We start from the raw sequence: 25,989 nt of genomic DNA, 5'->3' as shown, positions 1-25,989 counted from the left end.
TCTCACATGCCTGTAGCATCCTATGTCCTCACTGCATAATATTTGTTTTCATCATTCGTGGTTTGGAACCGAGGGTTGAGCATCAGCCTGTGTTCTCAGATGATCTTTGGGAACCAGACTTGTGTATCCCTAGATGACCTCACCAAGGCTCACAACAGTCCGATCCTGTTGATCGGAATATTCTCTTTAGAGAACCTCACATTTGCACACCAAGTCGATGGCATGATGTTCTCTGGACACAGCAAGTGTGAAATGGCGAGTCCTCTGAATGCCTTGGTAAGCAAGACACACAAACTCCAGAGAATGGGAGATAAATCTTACAGAAATTAAGGGGTCTGCTACATCAGTGAAGCTTTTAGGAGTCAAGGGATCTGAGAGGTGCTGGGGCATCTCCAAAACAAAAACAAGTTTTTGTCCCTCGCATTTCCAACCATGAAGCTAGAAACTTGAGGCTTGAGCAGCCTCCATAGGTTTGGAAGGCAGCGTATCTCACATGTGAGGTAGAGCTCTAGTTTTAATTTGGTCCCAGAGCAAGAAGGGGGTCTTCAGCATGTTTAGGCTTTACCATCAGTAGCCCTGTCATTTGTGCCATATCGTCTGGCAGAGGCCACGGTACTAGAGGAATCTGGGTATAAAAGGATGCTGTGGACACTCTGGCAAGCTCCAATAAAAGAGTCATAGCACAGACCCTTGGAGTTCAAGAGCAAGGCCGTGCTATCTGCAGCAGAGAAAGATAGACCATTCAAAAAGCAGCTCTCGGTAGAGATGGAAACTATAAATGGGTCCAACAGCACTGGCCTTGCAGCAGACAGAATACTAGTCCCCCAGAGATGTTCACTTCCTAATCCCTGGAACCTATAAATGTGTTACTTGGCAAAAAGGAATTTGCAGCTCTGATTGCATTAAGGATCTTCAAATGGGACAATTATCCTGGATTATGTGGGCAAGCCCAACAAACCAGCACGTTTCCCTCTAAGATGAGGCAGAAGAGTCAGAATAGGAAGGATACCTGAAGATGAAAAAAGGAGTCACATACACACTGAATTGAGGCTATGCTACATTTTTGCTGATTGGAAGATAGAAAAAGGAGCCACAAGCCAAGGAATGCAGGAAGCCTCCAGAAGCTGGGAAAGAAAAGGAGATAGATCCTCCCCTACAGGCTCCAGAAGGAACACAGATTTGTTGACCTCATGACTTTAAGCCGGTAAAACTGATTTTTGACCTCCAGAAATATGAATGATAAATGTGGGTTATTTTAAGCCACGAAGTTTGTGGCAGTTTGTTATAGGGGCAGCAATAAGAAACCAATACAAGCTTTTTTCAGCAAAATTTATTTACAGCTTCCGTTCAATGTCCAGCCTCTTGGTAACAGAGATTGACACTGTGCCCTCGATCTAATACCATTCCTTCTGGAGAACAGACTGCCAGCTGGAGACAAATTGAGACTACATCCATCCTGACTGGGATTTACCTGCTTTCTGGATAGTAGTTTGCCAATGTTGTCTGCAGGGCTTCAGCCAGCAACAATATCCACTGACTGACAAAGTGTCTGACCTACCAATGCAGGATCTTACATAACATTGCCTAAGACCAAGGGCCCCACTTCTTAGCAAAGCAGGTACATCAGTGAAAACACGACTGTGGGATCCACCAAGCAGAAGCTGCCATCGCACTGGAGTGGTGGCCTGGCCTCTTTAAGGAGAGGATGCCTTGTATTATTGGGGTGATGCAACCTATGGGATGCATTATACTCCTTACACCAACCAGTGGTCATTAGATGGTTCTAAATTCATGAGTCCAAAAATAAAGGGGTGAGAGTAGGAGTGACTTCAGGAATCCACTGAGGACTTTGTGCTTTCTCTTTGGGGGTCTAGAATCTGTGTCTCTAGAGGTCCTAGGTCATAGAGTGAAGAAAATAAGAATCCCACTAAGCTTTAAGCTACCACTGCTAAGTGGTCAACTTAGGGTCCCACAGGCAGAAAACTAGCAGGTGAGTAAGAGTTACCATACTGACAAAGGTTATCGGCTCTGATCGTCATGAGCAGGGAGAGTTACTGCAGTATGAGGGGTATGTTCATACAGAGGAGTATGTTTGGCACTCACATGACCACTGGGTCACCTCTGGTACGCCCAGGTTTAACTGTAAATGGGCAAGTATAGCAACTAAAGTGTACTAAGGGCAGGGTAACCAGGGTCTCAGATCACTTGGGGGTAAGGGTCTGCGTCATTTTACCAGGAAGCTCAGAAGTGCCTAAGATGGGGGAATTTAGCATGGATTAAGTGAAAGCTGTGGTTTGTCCCACTGTCCCTCTTTTTGTATAGTAAGCGGTAATAACAGAATCCAGAAGAAGCTATAGCTGGGTGGAGTAGGTCCGTGTGAGAAGCAAGGGGATCTGGGCAGTGCCAGGCATGAACTGTAGGAGGCGCTGTGGTACCTGCCGAGGCGTGCGTTACTGAGCCACAGCATCCATCTCTCAGCTGCTGTGAATGTTGGTTGCTAAGGGCAGTATGCACTTGATTTTTTTTTTAAACACCCAGTTACGTAGCCACATCCCAAACCATAGTAAACGGGGTCTTAAATTTAGGTGGCCAGTGTCTTGCTGAAATGTGGGGTCTCTGTTTCTAGAGGGAAAAAGGAGAGAATGGATATCGGAACTGCTAGCCACTGTTGCGCATTGGTTGCGCCCATCGGAGAATCAGACGATAGCCTGTGTAGTTCCAGGCTGTACTTGCACAGCCCGTGATAACCAGCTGGACCTCAAAAGCTTGCCTCTTGAAAAACTTCTTGGGATACACTCCTGGGAGAACTGAATTCCTAGATGTCTCTCCAGACACGTATATGATTCCTTTTATTGGAAAATACACCTATATGGGGTGCCTGGGTGGCTCAGCCAGTTAAATGTCTGATTTTGGCTCAGGTCATGATCTCACAGCTCATGGGTTCGAGCCCCGCGTCAGGCTCTGTGCTGACAGCTTGAAGCCTGGAGCCTGCTTTGGGTTCTGTGTCTCCTGCTCTCTCTGCTCCAACCCCGCTCACACTCTGTCTCTGTCTCTGTCTCTCTCAAAAATAAATAAACATTAAAAACATTTAAGAAAATAAACCTATTTAACTGATTTTTTTTTTGGGAGGGGGTCATAGTTATCAGGAAAACAGAGTTAAAGAGACTTACTGCTATTGTCAGGGAAAATATTTCCAAAGCCTGCTTTAATCCTTCCTCTATTGACTTCACTTTCACTTAAATCTTTCTTTCCTTCCTTCCTCCATCCCTCCCTCCCTTCCACCCTCTCTCTTTCCTTCCCATCCATCTTTGTCTGGCTCTCTATTTTATCTTCCAAAGTTATGGTGTCCTGGTGTTTCCTTTCCATAACCCCACTGCCCACACTTTGTTGACAGGGAGTAAGTCCAGGGGGTGGCAGGGAGGGTGAGAGGAAGTGATGAGTCACAAATTCTCACTTTTCATTTTTTTTAAAACTTTTATTATTAGTTTTTATTACACAAGGAATACATATTCATTGTAGAAAAATTAGAAAACACAGAAAAGCAAAAAGAAAAAATAATCACCCATAATCCCACTACCCATAAATAACTACTATTAACATTTTAGTGTATGTCTTTCTAGCTTCTTATGCATATATATACATACATAGATATTTTTATATATAATTTTCTTTTTTACAAATATTGTGTCATACTATACATACTGTTTTATAACATGTGTTTTTCATTTAATATATATTGTGAACATTGTTGTTTATTCCCTGAAAAAATTATACAGATACTACATGCTCATTGTGGAAAAATCAGAAATTACCGATATGCAAAAAGAAAATATAATTGCTCCAAATCTCACCTCCCAGAGATAGATGCTGTTAACCTTTTAGCAAACATCCTTTCAGACACTGTAATGCACACATGTGTATGTATACTCTTAAAATGGGAACACACTGTATTCTTCTATATCTTTCTCTTTTCATTTAACAATATAGCTGTTTATTTCAGTAAATATACATCTAGTGCTTATTCTTAATTGGTGCACAGTAGTATTCCCTTGAAAGGATATACCATATTTAACCAACCCTGTATTATGGGCTTATTTATATTTTTTTCATTCCTCCAATTTTTTCCATGCTCCTATAAGCATCCTTTGTTGCATGTATTTTTTTGAATAATGAATGAATGTATCTTGAGTTCATTTTTTCTTAACCTTTTTTGAAGGAGAACTCCCTAAAGTGGAAGTATTTGACGTACACAAAAAATATGTTGCCACAATATTTTCCAGAAAGATCGGATCAGTTTACACTCTTGTTTACTCTGTAAGAGAATGTCTGCTTCCATACTTCCTTACTGACCCTAGGAACTATAATTCTTTATATCTTTTGTCTTTCTGATACATAAAAAAAGGAGTGTATTGTAATATTTGCATTTTTGATTACTAGTGTATTTAAATATGTTCATATTTATTATTAGTTCATTACTTTAGTTTATGGTACATTGCCAGTTTGTGTCCTTGGCTCAATTTTCTACTGGAAAGTTTGATTCTTTTTGATCATAAAATGTTATCTATTCATGCATTCATTATTCACTCACACAATAAATATGTTTTCAGTAGTTGCTTTGTGTCTAGCACTGTGTTAAGTATTGAGGATATAACAGGAAGCAAAACAGACACAGTGGCTGCTTTCTTGAACTTCCAGTTTAGTGGAAATAAACAGACAAACAAGCAATAATTTAAAAAGTGCAGTGAGGAAAGAATGAAATAGGAACATTCTGTTGGGAAGGTTGTAGATCATAGAAACCTCCCATCAGTAATGGGGTTTAAGCTCTTGATATACATTAGAGATCTATACTCTTTGTTGCATATATTTCAAATTTTGTTTTCTCTTAATTTGGTTTATTTTTTACTGTATAGCAGTTCTGCATTTTTAATTGGTCAAATCCATCTATCTTTTTCTTTTTGGTTTCTTCCTTTGGTGTCATGCTTAGAAAGGCTTTTCTCCATAGTAAAATTACAGAAATATTTATCAATATTGCCATACTCCTTGTATATGTTAATGTGCTTTAACATGTAAATCTTTACTTCACCTAGAATTTATTTTGATGGAAGTTATGAGGTATAGATCTAGGATTTTCCCCCCAAAATGGCCAACCAGTCATCCCAAATTATTTAGTAATCCCACCTTTTCTCACAGATTTGAAAGGTCATCTCTTTATAATGCACTCAACTATTCTTTGTTCTTGGGTTTATTTCTGATCTTTATATTTCATTATAATGATTTATCATGGGCCAATAGCATCACTGCTTTTTCTCATCCTATCTACCGTTACCTGAAACCTGAGCATTTTGCATTTGGTGACGTTCGAGAACACAAAGAAATGATAGGCAATTTTTAGGTGCATGTAGGTGGCGTGGGAAGTTAGTCTGGATGATATCCTTAATCCTTTCAGCTCTGAGACTTCCAGAATCTGAATTCCATATGGAATATTGTTAACCTGGTCCATTGTTTGCTGTCTAAAATGAATGAGATGCTTTTATATTCTGCACATTTGTTTTCCCCTCTTACCCTAAAGCTCAGAATTCAGTAGGTGGCAGTATTGCCATACAGTAAGCATCCAACTGTTAGAAGAGCACCCAGGAACAAAATGATCCGGCAGGATTTTAGAATTTCCCTAAAAGCTTTCATTAGACGAGGCATCCGGGCTGTGCTACTTCTAAAGTCTTCTTTGTACCCTTCAACAGTGGCACAACCAGAAGTTTGCAGTCAATCTGTTTCTAGAAGCATGCAAAACATCAGCGGACAGATATTTTAAAATGATACCTTGGCCTTGTGGGCATTTGTTCACCTATCTTATCCACAAGTGCCTTTGAACCTAGCCACTGACGATTTAAAGCCTGGAAATGTGGTTTTAAACAATATGATTATGGTGGGATTCAGGTGATTTTTATTTTCTTTATACTCGGTGGTATGTTTCAGATTGCCCATAAAGAATATATATTGCCTCTGTAATCTGAACACACACACACACACACACACACACAACAAAAACAGCAACAACAATGAATCAACACAGGATATTGAAATTATGGTGGTAAAATGGGTGAGGGTGTGCCAGAAAAAGTTGACATCCTTTTCTGTTTTCAGCATGTGAGTACCCATGCAACAGAATGGGTTCAGTGTTCTCTCCTTACCCCTAGAGTTCAGCTCAGTGTTATTGCTAATCTGAAAGCGAATTACTAGCAGAAGCCGAGACAGTAGACCTCTATCTCATGGACTACACCTGAGAAAGTCCTTTGGTAGGTGAGAGGAGAGTGGGGTCAGCTCCTAAAGAGACACATTGGCATATCTAATGGGAGATGGTGAGCTGTCTATTGCCACTATGAGCCAGGGTAGGTCATCAGGACTTGGAGCACTACATTTAATTTTAGGACCTGCTAGTGAAAGAAGATCTATAAATCTTGGAGTGTGTCCACAGGAACTATAAAACCAATCAAAGTCTGGGAAACAGGCACTATGAATAAAAGATAAGGTGGCTGAATTTATTTACCTTAGATATGGGAAGCCTACCTAGGGAATTAGACAAATTCCCATCTCCATGAATAGCTACTATAGCCCTCCCAGACCTGGAGGTGAGACCTGAATTTATTAACAGTCTTCAGTTGTACAAAGGACAATGGCATGGAAGGTAAGTGTTCCTTTCATACCGAGACTAAGGCGAGAGTGAGCACAAATTAACCAAGCAGAAGTGATTTAGGTCAAGCATTTAGAGGAACGTGCTGAACACCAAGGTAGGTTTATCAGTTGATAACTTTGCATGAATTAGTAGGAACTAGATTGAAGCAAAGGGTTCAATATAGTGGAAAGGTGGGCGAGGGCTGAGACGGGAGCTGAGAGCATGCCCAGTTGGGCTGTTTTATAATTTCTAAAACAATGGACCTTAAGTGAATTAACCACAGGGGATGGAAATGAACCATATTCAAAAACAATATTAAGCTTTAGTCAAACCTGATTTATGAAATCAGGCTTTACAGACCAGATAAATCTGGGAGTAGTTCCCTGCTTTCCAAGGGGGTATTCATTCTAAGGGTCTTTAAGTAGCATATTCCAATAACTGTTTTACAAATATTTGATTTAGAAAGTTGTGGTTTTCTCATATAAGTTTCAGAGATACCTCTTTATATGGAGTCAGGCATACTTACAACCGTGCATTCATTACCAGGTCATTGGAACACAACTCTGGATTCCAAGATTAAGGCCCCAAGTGAGCTGGTATGATCTAAAGAGACACCTGTGTAGCCTTTTGAGATCTCTTCCAACCCTTTAATCTGTTCGCTTTCAATCACAAATGCTAGAAGACAATTCCAAGTATAATTTTCACAACATCAGATATTTGGTTGAACCATATGAAATTGCTATTTTTATAGGTCAAAACAGTCCAATGCCAGCAATTTCATATGGTTCAACCTAATACAATAATTAGTCCACTATTTCATATATACCTATCTTCATCTTCAGTAAAGCTAACAGCTTTAATAAATTTAGTTGTTAGGTCAAAATATTGGTGGACCTATAAATGCCTGTGCACTTAAGTACTGAGAAAGTATAGGGTTGGGATTAAAAATGCATCTTGAATAAACCACTTATAGGCATCTAGCCCATCCTTTTATTGTACTAGACACTGGTTGCTTCTTGTCCTTCTTTAGGGTCATTTAGATTTTGGAAAGCAAGAAAAAAAGTCCAAAGGCCTGATCTCTCAACCCATGGAAAATTCTGTTTGGGAAACGGGCCAAGGAAGAACAGGGGACAGTATAACAAAATTTGTACCATGTTACAGGTTTAGTGAGGAAGATCATAACAAAACTGTGAGCAGAAAATCGAAGCGTGTGGCTTCCTCCTTTCTAAAATATAGTATTGCTTAATGTGTCCTGCTTTCAAGATTCTAAGCATAAGACAAGACACCAAGTACACATCGGAAAAGTCATATCTGCATAGTCATCTAATATGAGACAAGCTTAGCTTAACTAAAAAGATTTTATTAACAGAAAATGTTAAATATTTTTACGATCTGAGCTAATTCCGGCATGCCCTATAAGATTTAACACTATGCTGCTGTGCAGACATCATGCTTCAGATTTCAATTAGAACAAAATGTGATAATACTCAATTTTACATTTGAGGGTAATTGTATATGTTACTACACCATTTTCTAACTGGATTACTTCATTCTCCAAGAAGCTGAAAAAGACACCATTGGATCAAAAGGAAATTAGTTGCCCATATGCATTGTACGAAGGTATTAGGATAATTGTGTATTTACAAAATTTAAATACTTTCCATATATGGTTTTTGTTGCATTATAAATTAAGATGTTTTTATGTAGAAGCTCTTGGATTCCGACAGAATGGAAGACTAGATGTGAATGAGCACAGACAAAGCAATAGGTGAGGTGGTATATGTTTGATTATAATATTATCTCTAATAATATTGATAGATTGGATTTTTGAACACAGTTTTGCAGTTTTAGAGAGATTTCTATGTTTAAAGACTTTCATATATGATAAATTGTTAACATGAGATCAGCAAGAGCTAAAGATATACTATTATACATGAAATAATTTTTCTCTGTATGATACATTTAAAAAAAACCTTTAAATAATTTAAAAACCATAATTCTCGCATCTGTCATGGTATGGTTTGGAGCAGACATGCACAATGTCAGCTTTAAAAATCCTTTTAAAAACAGCCTGCTTTTTGAATCTTTTTTACCCCCCTTGACAGCAGCTGCTTTCACATGTAAAATCATTTAAAAGGGTAGAGGGAGGCGAATAAAAGTAATAAGGAAGCATAGAAAACATAGTCAAAAACCAATAATTGTGGTTCAGCTGTCTGGAGGTCCTCAGGTTCTGTGATATTTTCAGGTCTTCGCATTGGTGGGTTTCCAGGAGGAGTTGCCTAGCTTGAGACAAGACAACACAGCCCAAAGAACCTTCTCTTCCGTCTTCTAACCAGGGGGTAGGGAGTTAGATTTAGAAGGCTGCTGTCATCTGTGATGGGACAGAATGTACATATGAGTGAATTACAAACAATAACTGGGGTTTTTATGAATTGGCTTTAAAAATCCACCATCTTTTGAATCAAGGTTTCTTGTTCAGTACTGTTGACATTTTAGGCAAGATAATTCTTTGTTGTTGGGGCTGTCGTGAGCACTGTAGGATGCTTAGCTGCATCCCTGGCCTCTCCCTACTCACTGGATGCCAATAACACTGCTCCACCAGCCGTGAAAACCAAAAATGTCCTGCGATAGGGCCAAATGTTCTTTTTTTGGTGGTGGTGGGGAGCTCAGAGCCTACAGTTGCGAACCACTGCTTAGAATTAAATGTAAACTGCTCAAGACATTCTTTCAGTTGGGAGATGCATAGCTTTTTAGAAAGAGCCCGTGCTTTGGAGTAAGGTTGACCTCTTTTCTAAACCTGCCTCTACTATTTACTAGCTCTATGTGAACATTTAACTTGAAGCTTGCTAAGCTTCAGTTTTCCCCTAGTCAAAATAGGGTTTAATAACACTTACCTTAGGTGAAGATTAAATGAAACAATCTATGAAAGACATTAAGCTTGGGTGAGGTCCTCAGTGCCTAGCACAGAGGAAGCACTCAGTAAATACAGCTCTTATTTACTATTTTCCTTTACATAGGACCACTGTGTTGCCTGTACTCACCTACTTTATTGCCTCAGGAAGAAGTCTCAACTATTCTGTGTTGAGTCTTTGGCTAGCGATTTCTATAGGTTTCTGTATACAATGGCATTCTGAGAAGATTGCCAACTGCTGAATTTATAAGTCTTGGGTTGAAATTTTTAGCATGATGACAAGCAGATGAAGAAATAAACCAGTAAACCAAATTCAGTTTAGTGAGCTGGGTTTTGAAGAAAGAGTCCAGTCCAAAAGAGAGGGTGGGTAGAAATAGCCTGTTGGAGCGGAACTGGCAGTCTGGTCCCAGAGGCTGGAGAAGGACCATGAGGAGATGACCTGGAAATTGCCAATGTGGGCAGCACTAGGACATAATCAGAATGGAGCTAGGGGCCACAAGATGGTTGGTTGGCTCTGGTAACTCTTACGTACCTAAGCTTTTCCAGGACTAGTTGCACCACCCTCCCAGAGCAGAGCTAAGGGGCTCTCTCTTTTCTCCATCCTACCTTGGGATATAGGACCTTGGGAAGGAGCCCAGAGTCAGGAGTTAGATGAAGAGATGGGTAAGGGAAAAATATGCCCCACATCAATAAAACTGGTTTGTAGACGAGGGTTGCTTTTCCTGATCGCTGAGCCTAGATGCTCAGTAAACTGTCCAGAACAAAAACAAGTGTCGGCTTTCCAGTCCTCTCACATAAATTGTGTCATCCAAGTGCCTGGGCTTATCCTCCCCCTCCCCAAAGGCTGTCATGTGTTCATACTTATTTGTAAATTAGCATCGCTCACCAAGTTGACAGTGTTCCTTGGAATGGTGCACCATGCTATACATTTAGATAGAACCAGAATGGCAAGTCACAGCCAGGGAAGAAAACAGGTACCCTAGCTGAGCACATCAAATTCATCAAACAGTGCACTCTCCCAGTCTCCACAGGTTAATACTCTCTCTTAAGATTCATATTTTGTGAATGTGGAGAAAAACAGTACTCTCTTTGTCCTTTCCATCGTGAAAAGCAATTTTCTATATTCTGGATGTCAACATTTTGAGACTAAAAATAGGACATCTCTCTTTTATAGTTAAACTTGCCCCAAATAGTTAAGACACTGAAAGCAATGTCAAATACTATATGTGAGCCTGATTTCTCAGGAGAATCTCTCAGAGATGAATTATGGTCTATTTAGAAAAAAAGAAATGATAACTCACTTTCCCATCAGCTTTAGGACTCTTACTTCTTTAACCACCAAATGATCGATAAACAACCTATTTGGGTAAGGCAAGGTACAGCAGACTGTGAAGAATAAAGAATTTTATCTGTTGGTATCTCTCTGAATACTGACTATGCTTTCTGAAATGCAAGTTCACCAGGAATTTAATATTTCCTTGAACAGATCACCAAAACTATGAAGACATTTATAGGGAAGAAAAAAATCTTATTTCTATTTAAGACCTGGAAGATCTATTTCCTGAATGCCCATATATCCTTCCGTTTCTCCCAACATTTAAGACATTGGCATAGTGACCTAATGGGTATTTATTTATATATTATAAAATGCAGTGCAGATAGATGTGTATTGTTCCCACTGCATGAGGAAATGCCTGCTACATGTTGTATTTACGAAAAAACTGTACATGTGTATCCTGTGGTGTCATGTTTCCTCCCACGTTCTCTCTCTTTTTTAAAAACAATATTTTTTAACGTTTATTCATTTTTGAGGACAGAGAGAGACAGAGCATGAGTGGGGGAGGGGCGGGGAGAGAGGGAGACAGAATCCAAAGCAGGCTCCAGGCTCCGAGCTGTCAGCACACAGCCTGACCCGGGGCCTGAACACACGAACCATGAGATCATGACCTGAGCCGAAGTCGGACGCTCAACCGACTGAGCCACGCAGGCACCTCCCACATTCTCTTTTCTATGTATTAAAAGCATACAGGTATTGTGCACAGGTATTATGAGATTTATATCAAGACTGACTTTTGTGCATTCGTTACAGCAAATCAAAAAAACCTTTTATGCTATTGAAATTCTCCTCACTCAGCCTTCTTTTTGTCTCTGCCTATCTATGGATAGATAGATATGCACACATACATTCACTTGTGAGTGCTATATATACATGTGCACATACAGAGCACTCATAGGTGAATAGAAGTGTTAGAATTGATGAGAAAGTGCTCAGATGTTAAGCAAAGGACAGGCTGCCTATTAAGGATGACCGCTCGTTTGGGGCATCTTTCTGAGCATTTGTGACACCTTTGCCTAGCCCAGAGCTTATCTGATCATCACCTAGGGCTGAGGTGACACAAAAGCTCAAACAATCTTGGCAGAAATTCAGAGCAGCTTCCTACACCCTGGGAAGCTGACACCGGCAGTAAATGCTGAAATTCAGCAGCAGCAAGTCTGCTTGGAATGGTTTGGAGTGGATTCAGCTCCAAGGAAAGATGTCTTTCCACATTGATTGAAATCCTGTCTCTGAAATTATGGGCTGCCAAAAGAATGTGAAGGAAATGGAATGTTTCCCCACTTGTGCTTCACTTTCTGGGAGAATTCACCTGACCTTGCTGGGAAACCTTTGATTTTTATTGTGAACATTTCAGACTTTTGTAGCATCTTTTCTCCAAAGTGCATATGCTCTGAAAGAACTGTAACCAAGGACAGTTTTAGATGTGAAAATGAAAAGTGGAGAAAGGAAAAGGGAGGGAGGAAAGCAGAAGAGAAAGTGAAAGAGAAGGAGAATAGGTAATTCAGCCATCAGCAAGTTAAAATCTTGGTCATTCAGAGCTTAATTCCTGGATACTACTAAAGCCAGGGACACTGCCGCCACGTAAGGCACTATGATACCACTTCTCTATTGCTCAGATTTCTTTTGCTAATAAAAGATTGCTTATATAGATTATATGTTAATAAACAGAATGACATAAAAATAAGATTGCAAATAATCAGCTGAGCATTTGAGTTTAACCCTTTTTTTAACGTTCATTTATTTTTGAGAGAGAGAGAGAGAGAGAGAGAGAGAGAGAGAGAAGGGGAGGGGCAGAGAGACAGAGAGGAAGCCACAGAATCCGAAGCAGGATCCAGGCTCTGAGCTGTCAGCACAGAGCCCAAGGCGGGGCTCGAACCCATGAACCGTGAGATCATGACCTGAGCCGAATTCTGTTGCTTAATCGACCGAGCCACCCAGGCTCAGTTTAAAGTTTAAAGCTATGTTCTCAGAATCCAGAGAAGTGCTCATAATGTAACTGTAGTTGCAAATTTCTACTCTAGAAGAAAAGGAGAACTTCAGCAAACTCAGGGGTTCTCAAACCTTAGCTGCATTAGCAACATCTGAGAGCATGTTCAAGTACAGCCTCACCTCTAGCATTTCTGAGTCAGTAGGTGTGGGGTGAGGCCAGAGAAATTGGATTGCTTAGAAGGTCCCAGACATGTCGATGTTGTTGGTCCTGAGGCCACACTATGAGAAGCCCTGCATTAATCAAAGGCCTGCTAAGTACAGGCTCCATGTTGGGTGTTGAGGGTCCTAATAGAAAGGTGGTTCTTGGTCTCAAGGATGTTCGCTTGAGTAACTATGAAGCTTTATGAAGAATGCCATAAGAGAGATACAAATACAATGCTTTGAGAGCTCTTAAGGGTGGACTTACTCCCAGGTGGAGGAGAAGGAAGAAGATAATTGTGGGAAATCATGGAGGTCTTGGTGTTCTTTCTGGGCCACAAGAGATGAGGAGAACTTGCACATTTGGTGAAGGGGGAGATGGGCTTTCTGGATGGAGAAAACAGTGTGAACAAAGTCATAGAGGTCAAAGGCAACTTGAATTTTGTTCCAAGAAACAATCTAGTCTGGAATGAAGGGTGTATGAAGGAGGGAATAGTACAAAACAGAAATACATAGAATTCCTTAAATATGGCCATACCTTCTCTTGGCTCTCTGCCCTTACACACACCATTTCTTAGTCCTCCTTTCTTAGGCAAATGCCAATCCTCCTTCAAGTTTAGCTTACAACTTTCTTTGACTGATTTCATAATGTTCTTCTGGTTTTCTTTTCAGTCCCCTCTGTAAACTGCAGTTCTTTCCCCCTTGAAACTTAAATTTTGGTATTCTAGGCTCTTCTCTATACCTACACTCTGTGGGGGGGTCTCGCTTCATTTACCATTACGCTGATGATACTTCAATATGTATTTCCAGCCTCCCAGCTCACATGTCTCACCTCAGCATGATACTTGTATGCCTAGTGTTCACCACTGAGCATTGTTCTGGGAGTTCCTCCATCTCCAAAACTTCAATCATCCTCTATCTCTACCGTTCCTCCTCTGTTCTCTCTGACTTAGTGAATAGACACATCATTCACCTCACTTTTCAAGTCTGAACCTGGGTTTCATCCTTGATTCTGCCTTCTCTCTTGTGCAGCCCATCAGTTGTTCACATCCTCTTCTCCAACCCCCCGGCCCTAGGTCAGATCTTAAGCATCTCTCACCTGGATTACTGCAACTGTCTCCTAACTGAACCCCTCCAATGGCTTCAGGATAAAATCCAGCCCCGCCCCCTTTTATTTTTGAGAGAGAGAGAGAGAAAGAGAAAGAAAGAGAGCAGGGGTGGGGAGGGGCAGAGGGGGAATCCCAAGCAGGCTCCAAACCCATTGCAGAGCTCGATCTCATGAACTGTGAGATCACGACCCAAGCAGACATCAAGAGTTGGATGCTTAACCTAGTGAGCCACCAAGGTGCCCCAAATCCAAACCTCTTAACATAGCTTATAGGGGCCTTAATGATATAGATCCTCCTACCTCTCTAGTCTTTCATGTCTCTTTTCTAACCACTTTACCAACTAATGAAGTGCTTGTAGCTCAACAAAATGCCCTGCTCTTACGTCTCCTCATATATCTTCACATATCTAGAATCTTCTGCCTAGACTTTTTTTTCATCTCTCTTTTTGTTTTTCTTTTTTTCACCTCTTTCTTTAAAAAAATTTTTTTAATGTTTATTTATTTTTGAAGGAGAGAGAGACAGAATGTGAGTGGGGGAAGGGCAGAGAGAGAGAGGCAGGCACAGAATCTGAAGCAGGCTCCAGGCTCTGAGCTGTCAGCACAGAGCCCACCTCGGGGCTCGAGCTCACAAACCGAGAGATCACGACCTGAGCTGAAGTCAGACGCTTAACCGACTGAGCCACCCAGGTGCCCCCACCTCTTTCTTTGGCTAACTGATTCATCCTAAGAAATCTCAACTCACTTTCCAAAAAGCAATCCTTGATATCAACAACCCTCTCCCCCATCTCACACCCCAGCCCCTTACAACTCCAATATGGCTAGATGAGAATCCAATATGTCTTTGTAGTGACCTGTAGCTATTATGGCACTGTTGTATTCTAAGCACTAGTTTCTTTGTCTTTCCAATAGTGTGTGTGTGTGTGTTTGCGTGTTAGTTGATTTTAGAATTCACATGCCCTACCCCCAAAACATTATCCCAATCTCTATGAAGGGAAGCATGTCATTTGGGAAGGCTTCCCAGGTAATTCTCATCCAATTTGTTCTGTTGAGAGAGAGAGCCTCTAGGGGGAGAGATATCCCCAGCACCTGACACAGAACTTGGCACATTATAGGATACCATCACATGTTAAATGATGGTGGGGACACCAGATGTTAGGGAAAGAAGTCTGTTCTTCTTTTAGTAGACAATGAGTAGGCATGTAACGTTTGTGAGTAGGGGCTGAACATAGAGTAATGCATTAAGAAACTGATGTGTGAATTAACTGGAGCAGAGAAGGAAGTACATATGTCATACTGAATCCTGGATGAAAGATTGAAGAGATTACAAAGGATATGGGGCTGCTGGAGTAAAACTACCCAGAATAACATTCAGACACTAGACTGAAGCACACAAAGTCTTTATATGAAGCCCTGATGAAAGGACCTAAAAGGTCATCTCTAGGCTTACCAGGTGGCATAACTGGCCAATGTTCTTTAGCTAGATATCAAACACTTCTGCCGACATGGCTAGGATGGATACAGGGGGTCCAGGTTGGAGTGGATTGAGAGTATGAGTCTGGGGGAACTGTCCCTAGACCCAATTTAGTCTGGAATAGCACTGTCTCCAGGAGGGGACCCATTCTAGAGCATATTCAATTCCTGACTGATCCCCTTCTGATGGATTTTCACGCATGGTCTCAACAACCACATTCTAGGCAAGAGTGAATATACAAACACACCCTACAGCATTCATTAAGTCAGAATTCTGGAAAAGGTGAAACTGTCTTTCAGGCCTAATTTATTTCTGCCACCTTGTTTTGTTTGATTACAACACGCATTTAGAAGATGCTTGTCCTTCACTTTCCAATCTCCTTTTAGCCTTTGTCAGTAACCTTGCAGGCTCCCCACAGGTGGTTCCATTTGTAATCCATTTGACACAGCAAGACTATCATAATTAATGAAGCTCCCTACAGCACTGCCAGTGACCCAGAATGTAGGACAGGAGAGGCGCTGAAGCAGTGGCAAGAACAGTGGGCTGAGAGCCAGGAGACCTGACCGTGGTCAGAAGCCTGCTGTGGAGCCGCGGCAGAAAGAGGACAGCTCACTTTTCTTTTGTGCATCTCTTTGTCTCCAGTCTTAAACGGGAAGGATGGGAAAGAAAAGGCACTGTCTGAAACGAGGGCATAATCGCTACCCATTAAAATTCTTGCTCTTGGCCACCTTCCTTTATTGGCCACTGAAAATCAATTTAAAACAAACTGTTGTTGAGTTAAGTTTTGATTGTGGTACGAAAGGGGGGAGATACGTTTGAACCTTTAAATGCTGAAATAAACTTGGAAGTTTCTGAGTTGAGAACTAGGGTGGAGCCTGGAGAACAGGGGCATCTGAGCGTCTCCGTTGTAGAATCCCCCAGCACCTGCCTGGCAGGATTTTCACATGGTCAGGGTTTGAGGTTGGAAAAAAGGGAACCAGTAGTGGTATCTTTTCCCTTTTCTCTCTCTGCTTCAGACCCACATGTAAATGGAATAAAAGGAGAAAGGAAAGAAAGAGCCAGAAAGAAAACAGATGGCTTTCTATAATGGTTTTCATCCAGTTACAAAGATGTTTTGACAATAAGGTCCTCGAGAAAAGAACTGGGATACATTTTTCCACATTTTACCCCACACCGTTTCTTGCATGTATTAACCTAGACCTGTATAATTAACAGATCCGTGCAAAAGAATTCCAGGAAGGTCCTGGGAAGCCCCTATGGTCTTTCTTGGTTTATGGAATCAGACAGAGGAATCTGACCAATTTGTTCATTAAAATGGTGCCATATGCATCTGCTAAAAAAATGTTCCCAGAGGGACCCAAGAGACCTGCTCTCCTTCCTTCAGGGTTTCTCAGACCCTCTGATTCAGACTCACAACCCCCTTTCTCTACTGTTCAGCTCATAGTGACATCATGCTGTAAGTACCCATGAAACATGTAAAGAACAGAGATGTGGCATCACATGCTGAGGGTCCCATTTCTCCCCCAAGTGAAGAGATCTGAAATTACCTGAATTTAAGCCTTCACCTCAATTTTTTTTTTTAATTTCAAAATCCTATTGCTTCATTCCCTCCTGAATAGGTCCTTGAATCTCCTAGCTTTTTCCTTTTTCTGCTCCACACAGATTTAAAGTTTAAATCCTGAATATCATTTATTTGGACTATGCCCTTTTCACTCATGGTTTTATTCACAGTACCAATCATTTATTATTATTATATTTGAGAAATATATTTAAAATTCTACTTTTTTCTTTTTATAAAAGTAATACAAAGTTATACAAAATATTTATACTTTTTTGATTATAAAAATGTCCTAGGTAAATAAAATGAAATTTCCGTTTTTCCATTAGTGCACATTTCGGAAACTATTGGATGCAATTCATGAAATGTAGAGCAAATATTTTGGATGGTTTGACTTAAAATAGAGGCTACATGGCACACATGAAATTCTTTCTGAGGGCTCTGGTACTCATCCTCCTGGGCTCCTGATTGTGAGGTACAGGGAGAGACCTCCATGCTGCTGACAGGGGGAACTTGCCAGACATATAAAGAAACTGAGAATAGCTTCAGACATGGCTCCAACTCCAAAGTCACAGAGACCGATGTTCTGTACTGCAGGCTCAAGATCAATGCGTGGTAGCAGGGGCTGTTCTATTTGATGAGAATGTGGCATTCTCCTGAGCTAGGCTGGGTGGGCCAGCTGGTAAAGAATACCAATACCAACAACAACAATAACAATAACAATAAAGCACCCGTCAGCATCTGCTCTCTGAAAGGTCCGTAGCAGACGTTCCACAAGCGGTGCTTCATTTAAACCTCAGGACAACCCTCTGAAGTAAGTAATGCTATCATCTCCTTTTCAGGGCTGAGGAAAATGAAATGGCTGGATGTTAAACAGCTTGTTCCAGGGCACAAAGTTGGTAAGTGGGCAGGGCCAGCATTCAAACCCAAGCATCGCCTTAATCCAAAGTCCCTGGTCCCAACTACCATGCGGATTGCTAGCAACAATCTTCCATGCTGTCGGGGGGGGGGGGCTCTCTCATCACTACACTGTGTCTGTAGAGGCCACTTTTAGGCAAACAGGTTTGTGAGGTGGAATGCAGAAAGGGCCCACAGCGACCACCTGGCTGAACGCAGGCCCATCCATCAGGTGGCCACCTCAAAATAGCCATAGACCCTACCCCACCAATGGGCTACTTCCCACCAGGCACAGTTACCAAAAAAGGGAACATTCCATATGTCTCCATTCCTCCTCGTCTTCCCCCTTTAAAACCAGCCCCCACCCACCGCCTGGTTGCAGACAGCCTCTCCTCTGCTGTTCAGCCCGCGGCTTCCTTGAGGTGTAGGCCATAAACTTCTATCTCCTTTGTTCTGCCTCTGGTGAATCCCTTCATCTCCCAAGCCACTGGCTTCCACCTGATCATCACCCCGCATTTGGGGGCCCCCATCTGATCTGACAGACACCCCATTTAGACACACAATGTCTGCTTCCGGAAACCACCGCAAGGCCTCTACAACACTACCCCTGTGGCTCAAGCCCGTTCCTCTGATTCTAGGCCCTTCAGGGGGGCTCCGAGTTAATTGATGCTCCGCACCCCTGCCTCTCATTTCCTTACACCCCGCCTCCCTGCCGTGGAGCTCAGGCCGCGCTACCTGTCGGCCTCTTCATCTGGTGTTCCCACTTGAACCTCTCCACCTTCTGCCACCTTCTGCTGCTCCCTGAGCCAGCAGACTCCAGCTCTGCTGCCAAATCCTCTCAAAGGCAAGCAGCACCCTGTCCTCCCTCCGCCCAGGCTTTGATCAGGGGGAACCACAGGAGTTTCTTTCTTACTCTAAAAACCCTTTCCCCACCCTCTGGTTATGTCTCTCCGAAGCTGGTGCTTGCTTCACTTAAGGCTGCTCTGGCCACGTAGGGGAACGTGCTCCTTCAAGTCCTAGGTACGGATCTTCAGACCCTGGGACTGCAAAGTTGGGCACAGATTGAACACACATTTATCGTGTATGCCAGGGGTTTTACTACCAGGTTCCAGGCATCGCTCTGGGTACAGAAGCTACAGTAATAGTTGACAAAAGCATATAGAGGCGGTTCCCTTATGGAAGTTTCACTCTAGTGAAAATACCTTTCCATTTCTGTGTGAAGGTGTATATTTCCATAGGCTAGCTCTGGAGACAGACTGCCTGGGACCACATCTCAACCATCTATTTACAGTCTGTGTGACCTTCGCAGAGTTAGCTAACCTCTCTTTGCCCCAGTTTCCTGTAAATTGGGAAATATTAGTCATTATTTCCTTCAAAGGCTTTGTTAGAATTAAATAAGTTAATACAGTTAATCCATGTAAAGTATTTAGTGGTTGTGATATTGCGATTTATAATAAGACATATACAGTTGTCTCCCACCTCAGTCCTGGCACAGAGCTCCTAAAAATCCCTGGAATTTCCTAAGTGATGACAGCGGAAAGGGGCCTTTTGTTATGTTAATGAGGTTACTTTCAAAAACTGCCTAAGGATGGGGGCTGGTTGCTAGGAGAATAACTCTGTGATCAGAGGGGTGGAACTTTCAGTCCCACCCCCAACCTCCGGGGAAGGGAAGGAACTGAAGACATTTCAATCACCAACGGCCAATGATTTATTGAATCAATCATGCCTACATAATGAAGCCTCCATAAAAACCAGCAAGGTTCAGAGGACAGGTTCAGAGGACTTCCAGGTTGGTGAACAGGTGGAGATCCGAGGACCATGGTGCACCTGGGAAGGGATGGAGTCCCCTTGTCCTTTCCCCACACTCTGTACTTGGCATCTGACATCTGGCTGTTCCTGAGGTATATCCTTTTACAATAAACTGGTGATCTACTGAGTAAAATGTTTCTCTGAATTCTGTGAGCCGCTCTAGCAGATTAATTAAACTCATGGAGGGGCCGTTGGAGCTTCACACCTGTACATCCCAAGTGGTGGGGGAGGGCAGTCATGTGTAGCCCTTAACTTGGGGGATCCCTGTCTTGTCAGAATTTAGATGAATTGCAGAACACCCCGCTGCTGTCTCCTAATTGCTTGGTGGTGTGGAAAACCACCCCCACATAGTGGAATTGGGTGTGGAACCACAGTGGCACAATGTGAGGTCTCAATATATGTTGTTATTACTTCTTTTAGATAAGTGAACATCTATATGGCAGAGAGCTTCCTTTGGAAGTTTCTTAAGTGTCCTCCTATAGGCGGTAAACTTCTTAAAGTCAAGGGCCAAGTTTCCAGTTCTTTTGTATTTGCCACTCCTGGTACAGTGCTTTCCACAGCATGGCAATGAATCCATGCTCTTGACTGACAGGGCCAGTAGAGGAGGCCTCTGCTTGAGGGTCAGAGCACAGCTGTGCTCGCCTGAGGGACTCTGTTTTCATTATCCTATCTTCTTGAAGAGAGAGGAATGTATATTCAATGCCTTCTATTGTTTGTGTAAAACAAACTTGTAATTTCTCAAGAAACAAGTCCCAAGGTTATCGTGTTAACAACATCCTCTGCCTCAAAGAAAAATGACAAGAACTTACCTTGATTTTTCAATGGTAAAGGCATAGTTTCCCTGAGTTTGCTTAAAAGGTTTTTCATTTCTCGCATGTCTCTGTAAAAGTGATAAAAAGAAAAAAATAATCAGCTGTAAATTTTTGAAATGCAACCCCATTCTGTTCTATGAGACAATTGACAGACGAGAGTCTGTGTTTAATTGTACAAGCTCTAGTTTCCAGTGGGCAAATATTGAATTTATTTTGTTTTTATAAGAAAAAATATCTGAGATTGATGGCTCCGGAAGGAACGAGACTACTCTGGCTAACATTGCCACAGGGCATTCTGCTGTGGGAGCCCTCCTCTTGCCTTCAGTTGGACCAGACTCTTCTCTGATAATGAGGACAGTATTGCTGTTGTATAAGAGGGAGGTCAAGGTCATGCAACTTGAGTAACAGAGGTACTCTGGGCAAAGCTGAGGCTGGGTGATGGTGCTCTCAGGCTTTATGGTCAGGAGGCTATTGTGGCTGTACAGGTTCACTTGCTAGTGTCTCATTATGGTGATTGAAATTCAGTGTAACACAGGTGTTAGGGATTTACAGGGCTCAACATTTATTAAATTGGCTTGGAATGTTGGGAGACTGACAAATTGTAAAACCTTCAGAGAAGCGCTCTTCACAATGGTTTGGGATGGGGGGGTGGGCGGTGGGGGTGGAGACAGAGAGAGAGAGAGAGAGAGAGAGGCAGGCAGGGAGAGAGAAGCACCTGGGAAAGCTGGACCTTCCTCTTGCCCGTAGGTAAGTCACTCCCTACCTCCAACACCTCCCCTCCCTCGTCTTAGAGTGCATATGATCCTAAAACCGCCAAACGTGGAGCAGTAAGCCTGCTCAGGGGGCTTCTAGTCTGGGGTAAGGGTAAGGTGGACGTTTCAAGTCCTTGGGACCATAGTTCCCCACACGTTCAGGTGGTCATCCACTGGACGTAGTGTTCTTGAAAGCACAGGACGTAGTGGTAGATTTCATTTACCAGTGCAAAAATCAGATTCATCTTTTAGTTCATTCCACACTAGGCAAGCAATCGCTGGTACTAAGGATTTAAGGAAGTTTATTTGAGAGCATAATCCTCAAGTTGAGGAAATTCGATCTACTAACTTATTTTTCTTTTGTTCTATGAAGAAAAAAAACCACTATTTAATCTTCGGTATGAAATCCCTCAGTTCTTTTCTTTTTCTTTTTTTTAATTTTTTTTAACGTTTTATTTATTTTTGAGACAGAGAGAGACAGAGCATGAACAGGGGAGGGTCAGCGAGAGGGAGACACAGAATCCGAAACAGGCTCCAGGCTCCGAGCTGTCAGCACAGAGCCCGATGTGGGGCTCTAACTCAGGGACCTCGAAATCATGACCTGAGCCGAAGTCGGCCGCCCAACAGACTGAGCCACCCAGGCGCCCCTTCTTTTTTCTTTTAAGTAGGCTCCACACCCAAAGTGGAGCTTGAACTCACAATTGTGAGATTAAGAGTTACATGCTCTACTGACTGAGCCAACCAGGCACCCCTGCCTCTCAGTTCTTTTCTTGAAACACAACTATTCTCTTGAGTATGGTTGGAGGACCACTAGTCCTAGGGGAGGCCCGAGACCCCATAGTGTCTCTCCTTAAATATTGACTAATATGTAAAAAGGAACTCTTTCTCAGGAATAGCTGATTGGAAAAGGAGAGGAAAGCAGACTTGTGGATCAGGTATGGAAATAACACCTTTAAAAGCATTTAGAATTCTTTCCCATAGGTATGAGGAGATGTTTCTGGGGCAGTGATGCTAATAAGCTGCAAAGGATATTTCTAGAGAGAAAAGGTGAAAGTGGGGGAGGGGAAGAAAGGAAGGCAGGGCCCTACATCCAGAAGTGCAAGGGGCACATTCTGATTTTCTGTAAAATTGTCAAGGGCAGGTGGGATGGGAGGTGGGGAAGCACAGGGTGGGAATGGGCTAGGAATGCAGTATGTGAGACTCAGGCAGAGTCTCCTGGAAAGGACCAATTATCAGTCCCTGTGCTGCACTGGAGAATCACTTTATGCCGAGACCGCACCCCCCATGGGAGCGGTTTATGGGGACGGGGCTCAGGAATCAATGTTTTTTTTTTTGTTTTGTTTTTGTTTTTGTTTGTTTGTTTGTTGTTAATGTTTTATTTATTTTTGAGAGAGGGAGAGAGTGGGAGCGAGGGAGGGACAGAGAGAGGGGGGACAGAGGATCTAAAGCAGGCTCTGTGCAGACAGCAGCAAGCCTGATGCACAGCTTGAATTCACAAACTGTGAGATCATGACCTGAGCAGAAGGCTGCCACTCAACCACCGACTGAGCCATCCAGGCGCCCTAGGAATCAGTGTTTTTAAAAAGCCTCCCTGGGGCATCGGGATGGCTCAGTCGGTTAAGCAGCCAACTTTGGCTCAGATCATGATCCCAGTCCGTGGGTTCGAGACCCACATTGGGCTCTGTGCGACAGCTGAGCCTGAAACCTGCTTCAGGTTCTGTGTCTCCTTCTCTCTCTGCCCCTCCCCCATTCACACTCTGTCCCTCTTTCTCTCTCTCAAAAATAAATAAACATTAGAAAAAAATGAAAAAAAAAAAAGCCCTCCTGGTGATTTTAATATGCCACCCAGGGTGAGATCCACTGATCTCCTAGGGCAGACAGAGGGGAAACCTAGGAAAAGCTGCTCTACCAGGCCAGGTCTCTTGTGCCCACTTGTCTCTGTCATTCCCACTTCTTTTGATCTGAATCTGACTTGAAGACTGAACTTCAAAACCGTGGGCTATACTCTCCTTTTTTTTTTTTTTTTATTTGAGGTAAAATTGACATATAGCATTATTTAAGTTTCAGGTGTACAACATTACAATTTGTCATCTGTATGTACTGTAAGTAAAGTGATCACTAGGAGTCTAGTTATGATCCGTCACACTTTAATTGACCCCCTTCAACCATTTCGCCTACCTCCATCTCCCAACCTTCCCCTTGGTAACCACCAATCTGTTCTCTTGTATGGATGAGTTGATTTTTCTTTTCTTTTGTTTTTTTTTTTAGATTCCACAAATGAGTGGAATTATATGGTACTTGTCTTTCTTCGTGTGACTTACTTAGCATAATACCTTCAAGGTGAATTCTTGTTGCAAATAGCAAGCTGAATAGTTTTCCATTTTAAAACACACACACACACACACACACACACACACACACACACACCCCAGATCTTCTTTATCCATTCATCCACTGATGAAAATTTAGGTTGTTTCAATTTCTTGGCTATTATAAATACTGCAGCAATGAACATAGGGGTGCATATATCTTTTTGAATCAGTGTTTTCACATTCTTCGGATAAATACCTAGAAGTGGAATGGCTGGATCATATGTTAGTCCTATTCTTATTTTTTTTGAGAAACCTCTATACTGTTTTCTATAGTGGCTGCACCAATTTACATTCCCATCAACTGTGTGTGAGAGATCCCTTTTTTCCACATCCTTGCTAACACTTGTTATTGCTTGTCTTTTGGGTACTAGCTCTTCTAAATGGTAGGAGGTGATATCTCATTTTAGCTTTGATTTGTATTTCTGATGATTAGTGATGTCGAACATCTTTCTATGTGTCTGTTGGCCAACTCTATGTATTCTGTGAAAAAATGTCTATTCAGATCTGACCATTTTTAATTGGACTGTTTCTTTTTTGTTGTTGTATAAGTTCTTTACGTATTTTGGATCTTAATCTTTGTTGGATATATGCTTTGCAAAATCTTTCTCCCATTCAGTAGATCACCTTTTTGTTTTAATGATGGTTTCTTTCACTATGCAAAATGTTTTCAGTTTGATGTAATCCCATTTGTTTATTTTTGCTTTTATTTCTCTTGCCTTTGGAATCCTACACACAAAAAAATATCACTAAGACTCATGTTCAGGTGTTTTCTTTAGGAATTTTCTTTATGTTTTTCTTTAGGAATTTTATGGTTTCAGATCTTACATTCAGGTTTTTACTCCATTTTTGAGTTAATTTTTGTGCATCGTATAAGAGAGTGGTCATGTGGCTGTCTATTTTTTCCAGGACCATTTGTTGAAGAGAATGTCCTTTCTCCATTGTATGATCTTGGCTTCCTCGTCATAAATTAATTGTTCATCTATGTGGGGGTTTAATTCTGGGCTCTCCATTCTGTTCTATTGATGTGTGTGTGTGTTTTTATGCTAATATAAGATGGTTTTGATTACTGTAGTTTTGTTGTATAGCTTGAAATCAGGGAGTGTAATACCTTCACCTATGTTTTTTATCAACAATAATTTGGCTATTCAACATCTTTTGTGGTGTTACGCAATTTTTAGAATTATTTGTTCTAGTTCTGTGAAAAATTTCCCTGGAATTTTGATAAGGATTGCACTGAATCTGTAGATTGCTTTGGATAGTTGTGGACATTCTAACACTATTAATTCTTCCAATCCATAGGCATGGGATACTTTTTTCCATTTATTTGTTGTCTTCATTTTCTCTTATCAGTGTCTTATATTTTTCAGTGTGTAGGTCTTTCACAGGTTTTTGATGCATTTTACATGGAATTATTTTTTTAATTTCTCTTTCTGATAATTTGTGATTAGTGTATACAGCTATCACAGATTTCTGTGTGTTGATTTTGTATCCTGCTACTTTACTGAATTTATTTATTTTTTTTTTGAATTAATTTGTTAATTCTAACAGTGTTTTGTTGGAGTTTTTTTGGTTTTCTATATATAGTATCATGTCATCTGCACATAGTGACAGTTTTGCTTCTTCATTTAGGATTTGGCCACTTTTTATTTCTTTTTCTTGCCTAATTATTGTTTTTAGGATGTTCATTACTATGTTGAATACAAGTGATTGGCCATTCTTGTCTTATTCCTGATTTTAGAGGAAAAGTGGTCAACTGTTCACCACTGACTGTGATGTCAGCCATGGGTTTATCATATATGGCCTTTATTATATTGCAGTATGTTCCCTTTATACCCACTTTGTTGAGTTTTCATAAAATGGTGTTGAATTGTGTCAAATGCTTTTTCTGCAGCTATTGAGATGATCATACAATTTTTATACTTCATTTGTTGATCTGGTGTATCACACTGACTGATTTGCAGATGTTGAATCATCCTTGTATCCCTGGAATAGATTCCACTTGATCATAGTGTATGGATACAATAATGTACTAATGTCTTTGGTTTGCTAATAATTTGTTGAGAATTTCTGCATCAATGTTCATCAATGACATTGGCCTCTAATTTTCTTTTTTTGTGATGCTTTGTCTGATTTTGGTATCAGGGTTATGCTAGCCTTATAAAATGA

At 41.5% G+C, this 25,989-nt stretch overlaps 1 protein-coding gene across 2 annotated transcripts in view; it reads right to left on the bottom strand.

Annotated features, from left to right (window-relative positions):
* Positions 1–8,949: 8,949 nt before the first annotated feature.
* RGS7BP (regulator of G protein signaling 7 binding protein) overlaps positions 8,950–25,989 on the bottom strand; it is a 102,639-nt gene continuing 85,599 nt past the window's right edge. The window contains exons 5-6 of one of the 2 annotated variants that reach the window (XM_047066750.1): positions 20,697–20,767; positions 8,950–9,041 (exon numbers count right to left, since the gene is read on the bottom strand). In XM_047066750.1, the coding sequence (XP_046922706.1) occupies positions 8,950–9,041; positions 20,697–20,767 (163 nt within the window). Of the gene's footprint in view, positions 9,042–20,692; positions 20,768–25,989 lie in introns of those variants that run through there. The other variant, XM_047066824.1, reaches the window with a different exon arrangement.

The sequence above is a fragment of the Lynx rufus genome, unplaced genomic scaffold (genome assembly GCF_022079265.1).
Source record: "Lynx rufus isolate CCGP_SWC_20201006 ecotype Redwood Valley unplaced genomic scaffold, mLynRuf1.p SCAF_1, whole genome shotgun sequence".
Classification (NCBI taxonomy): Eukaryota; Metazoa; Chordata; class Mammalia; order Carnivora; family Felidae; genus Lynx; species Lynx rufus.
The sequence above is the reverse complement of the archived record's forward strand: the minus strand, read 5'-3'. Positions and strand labels throughout refer to the sequence as shown.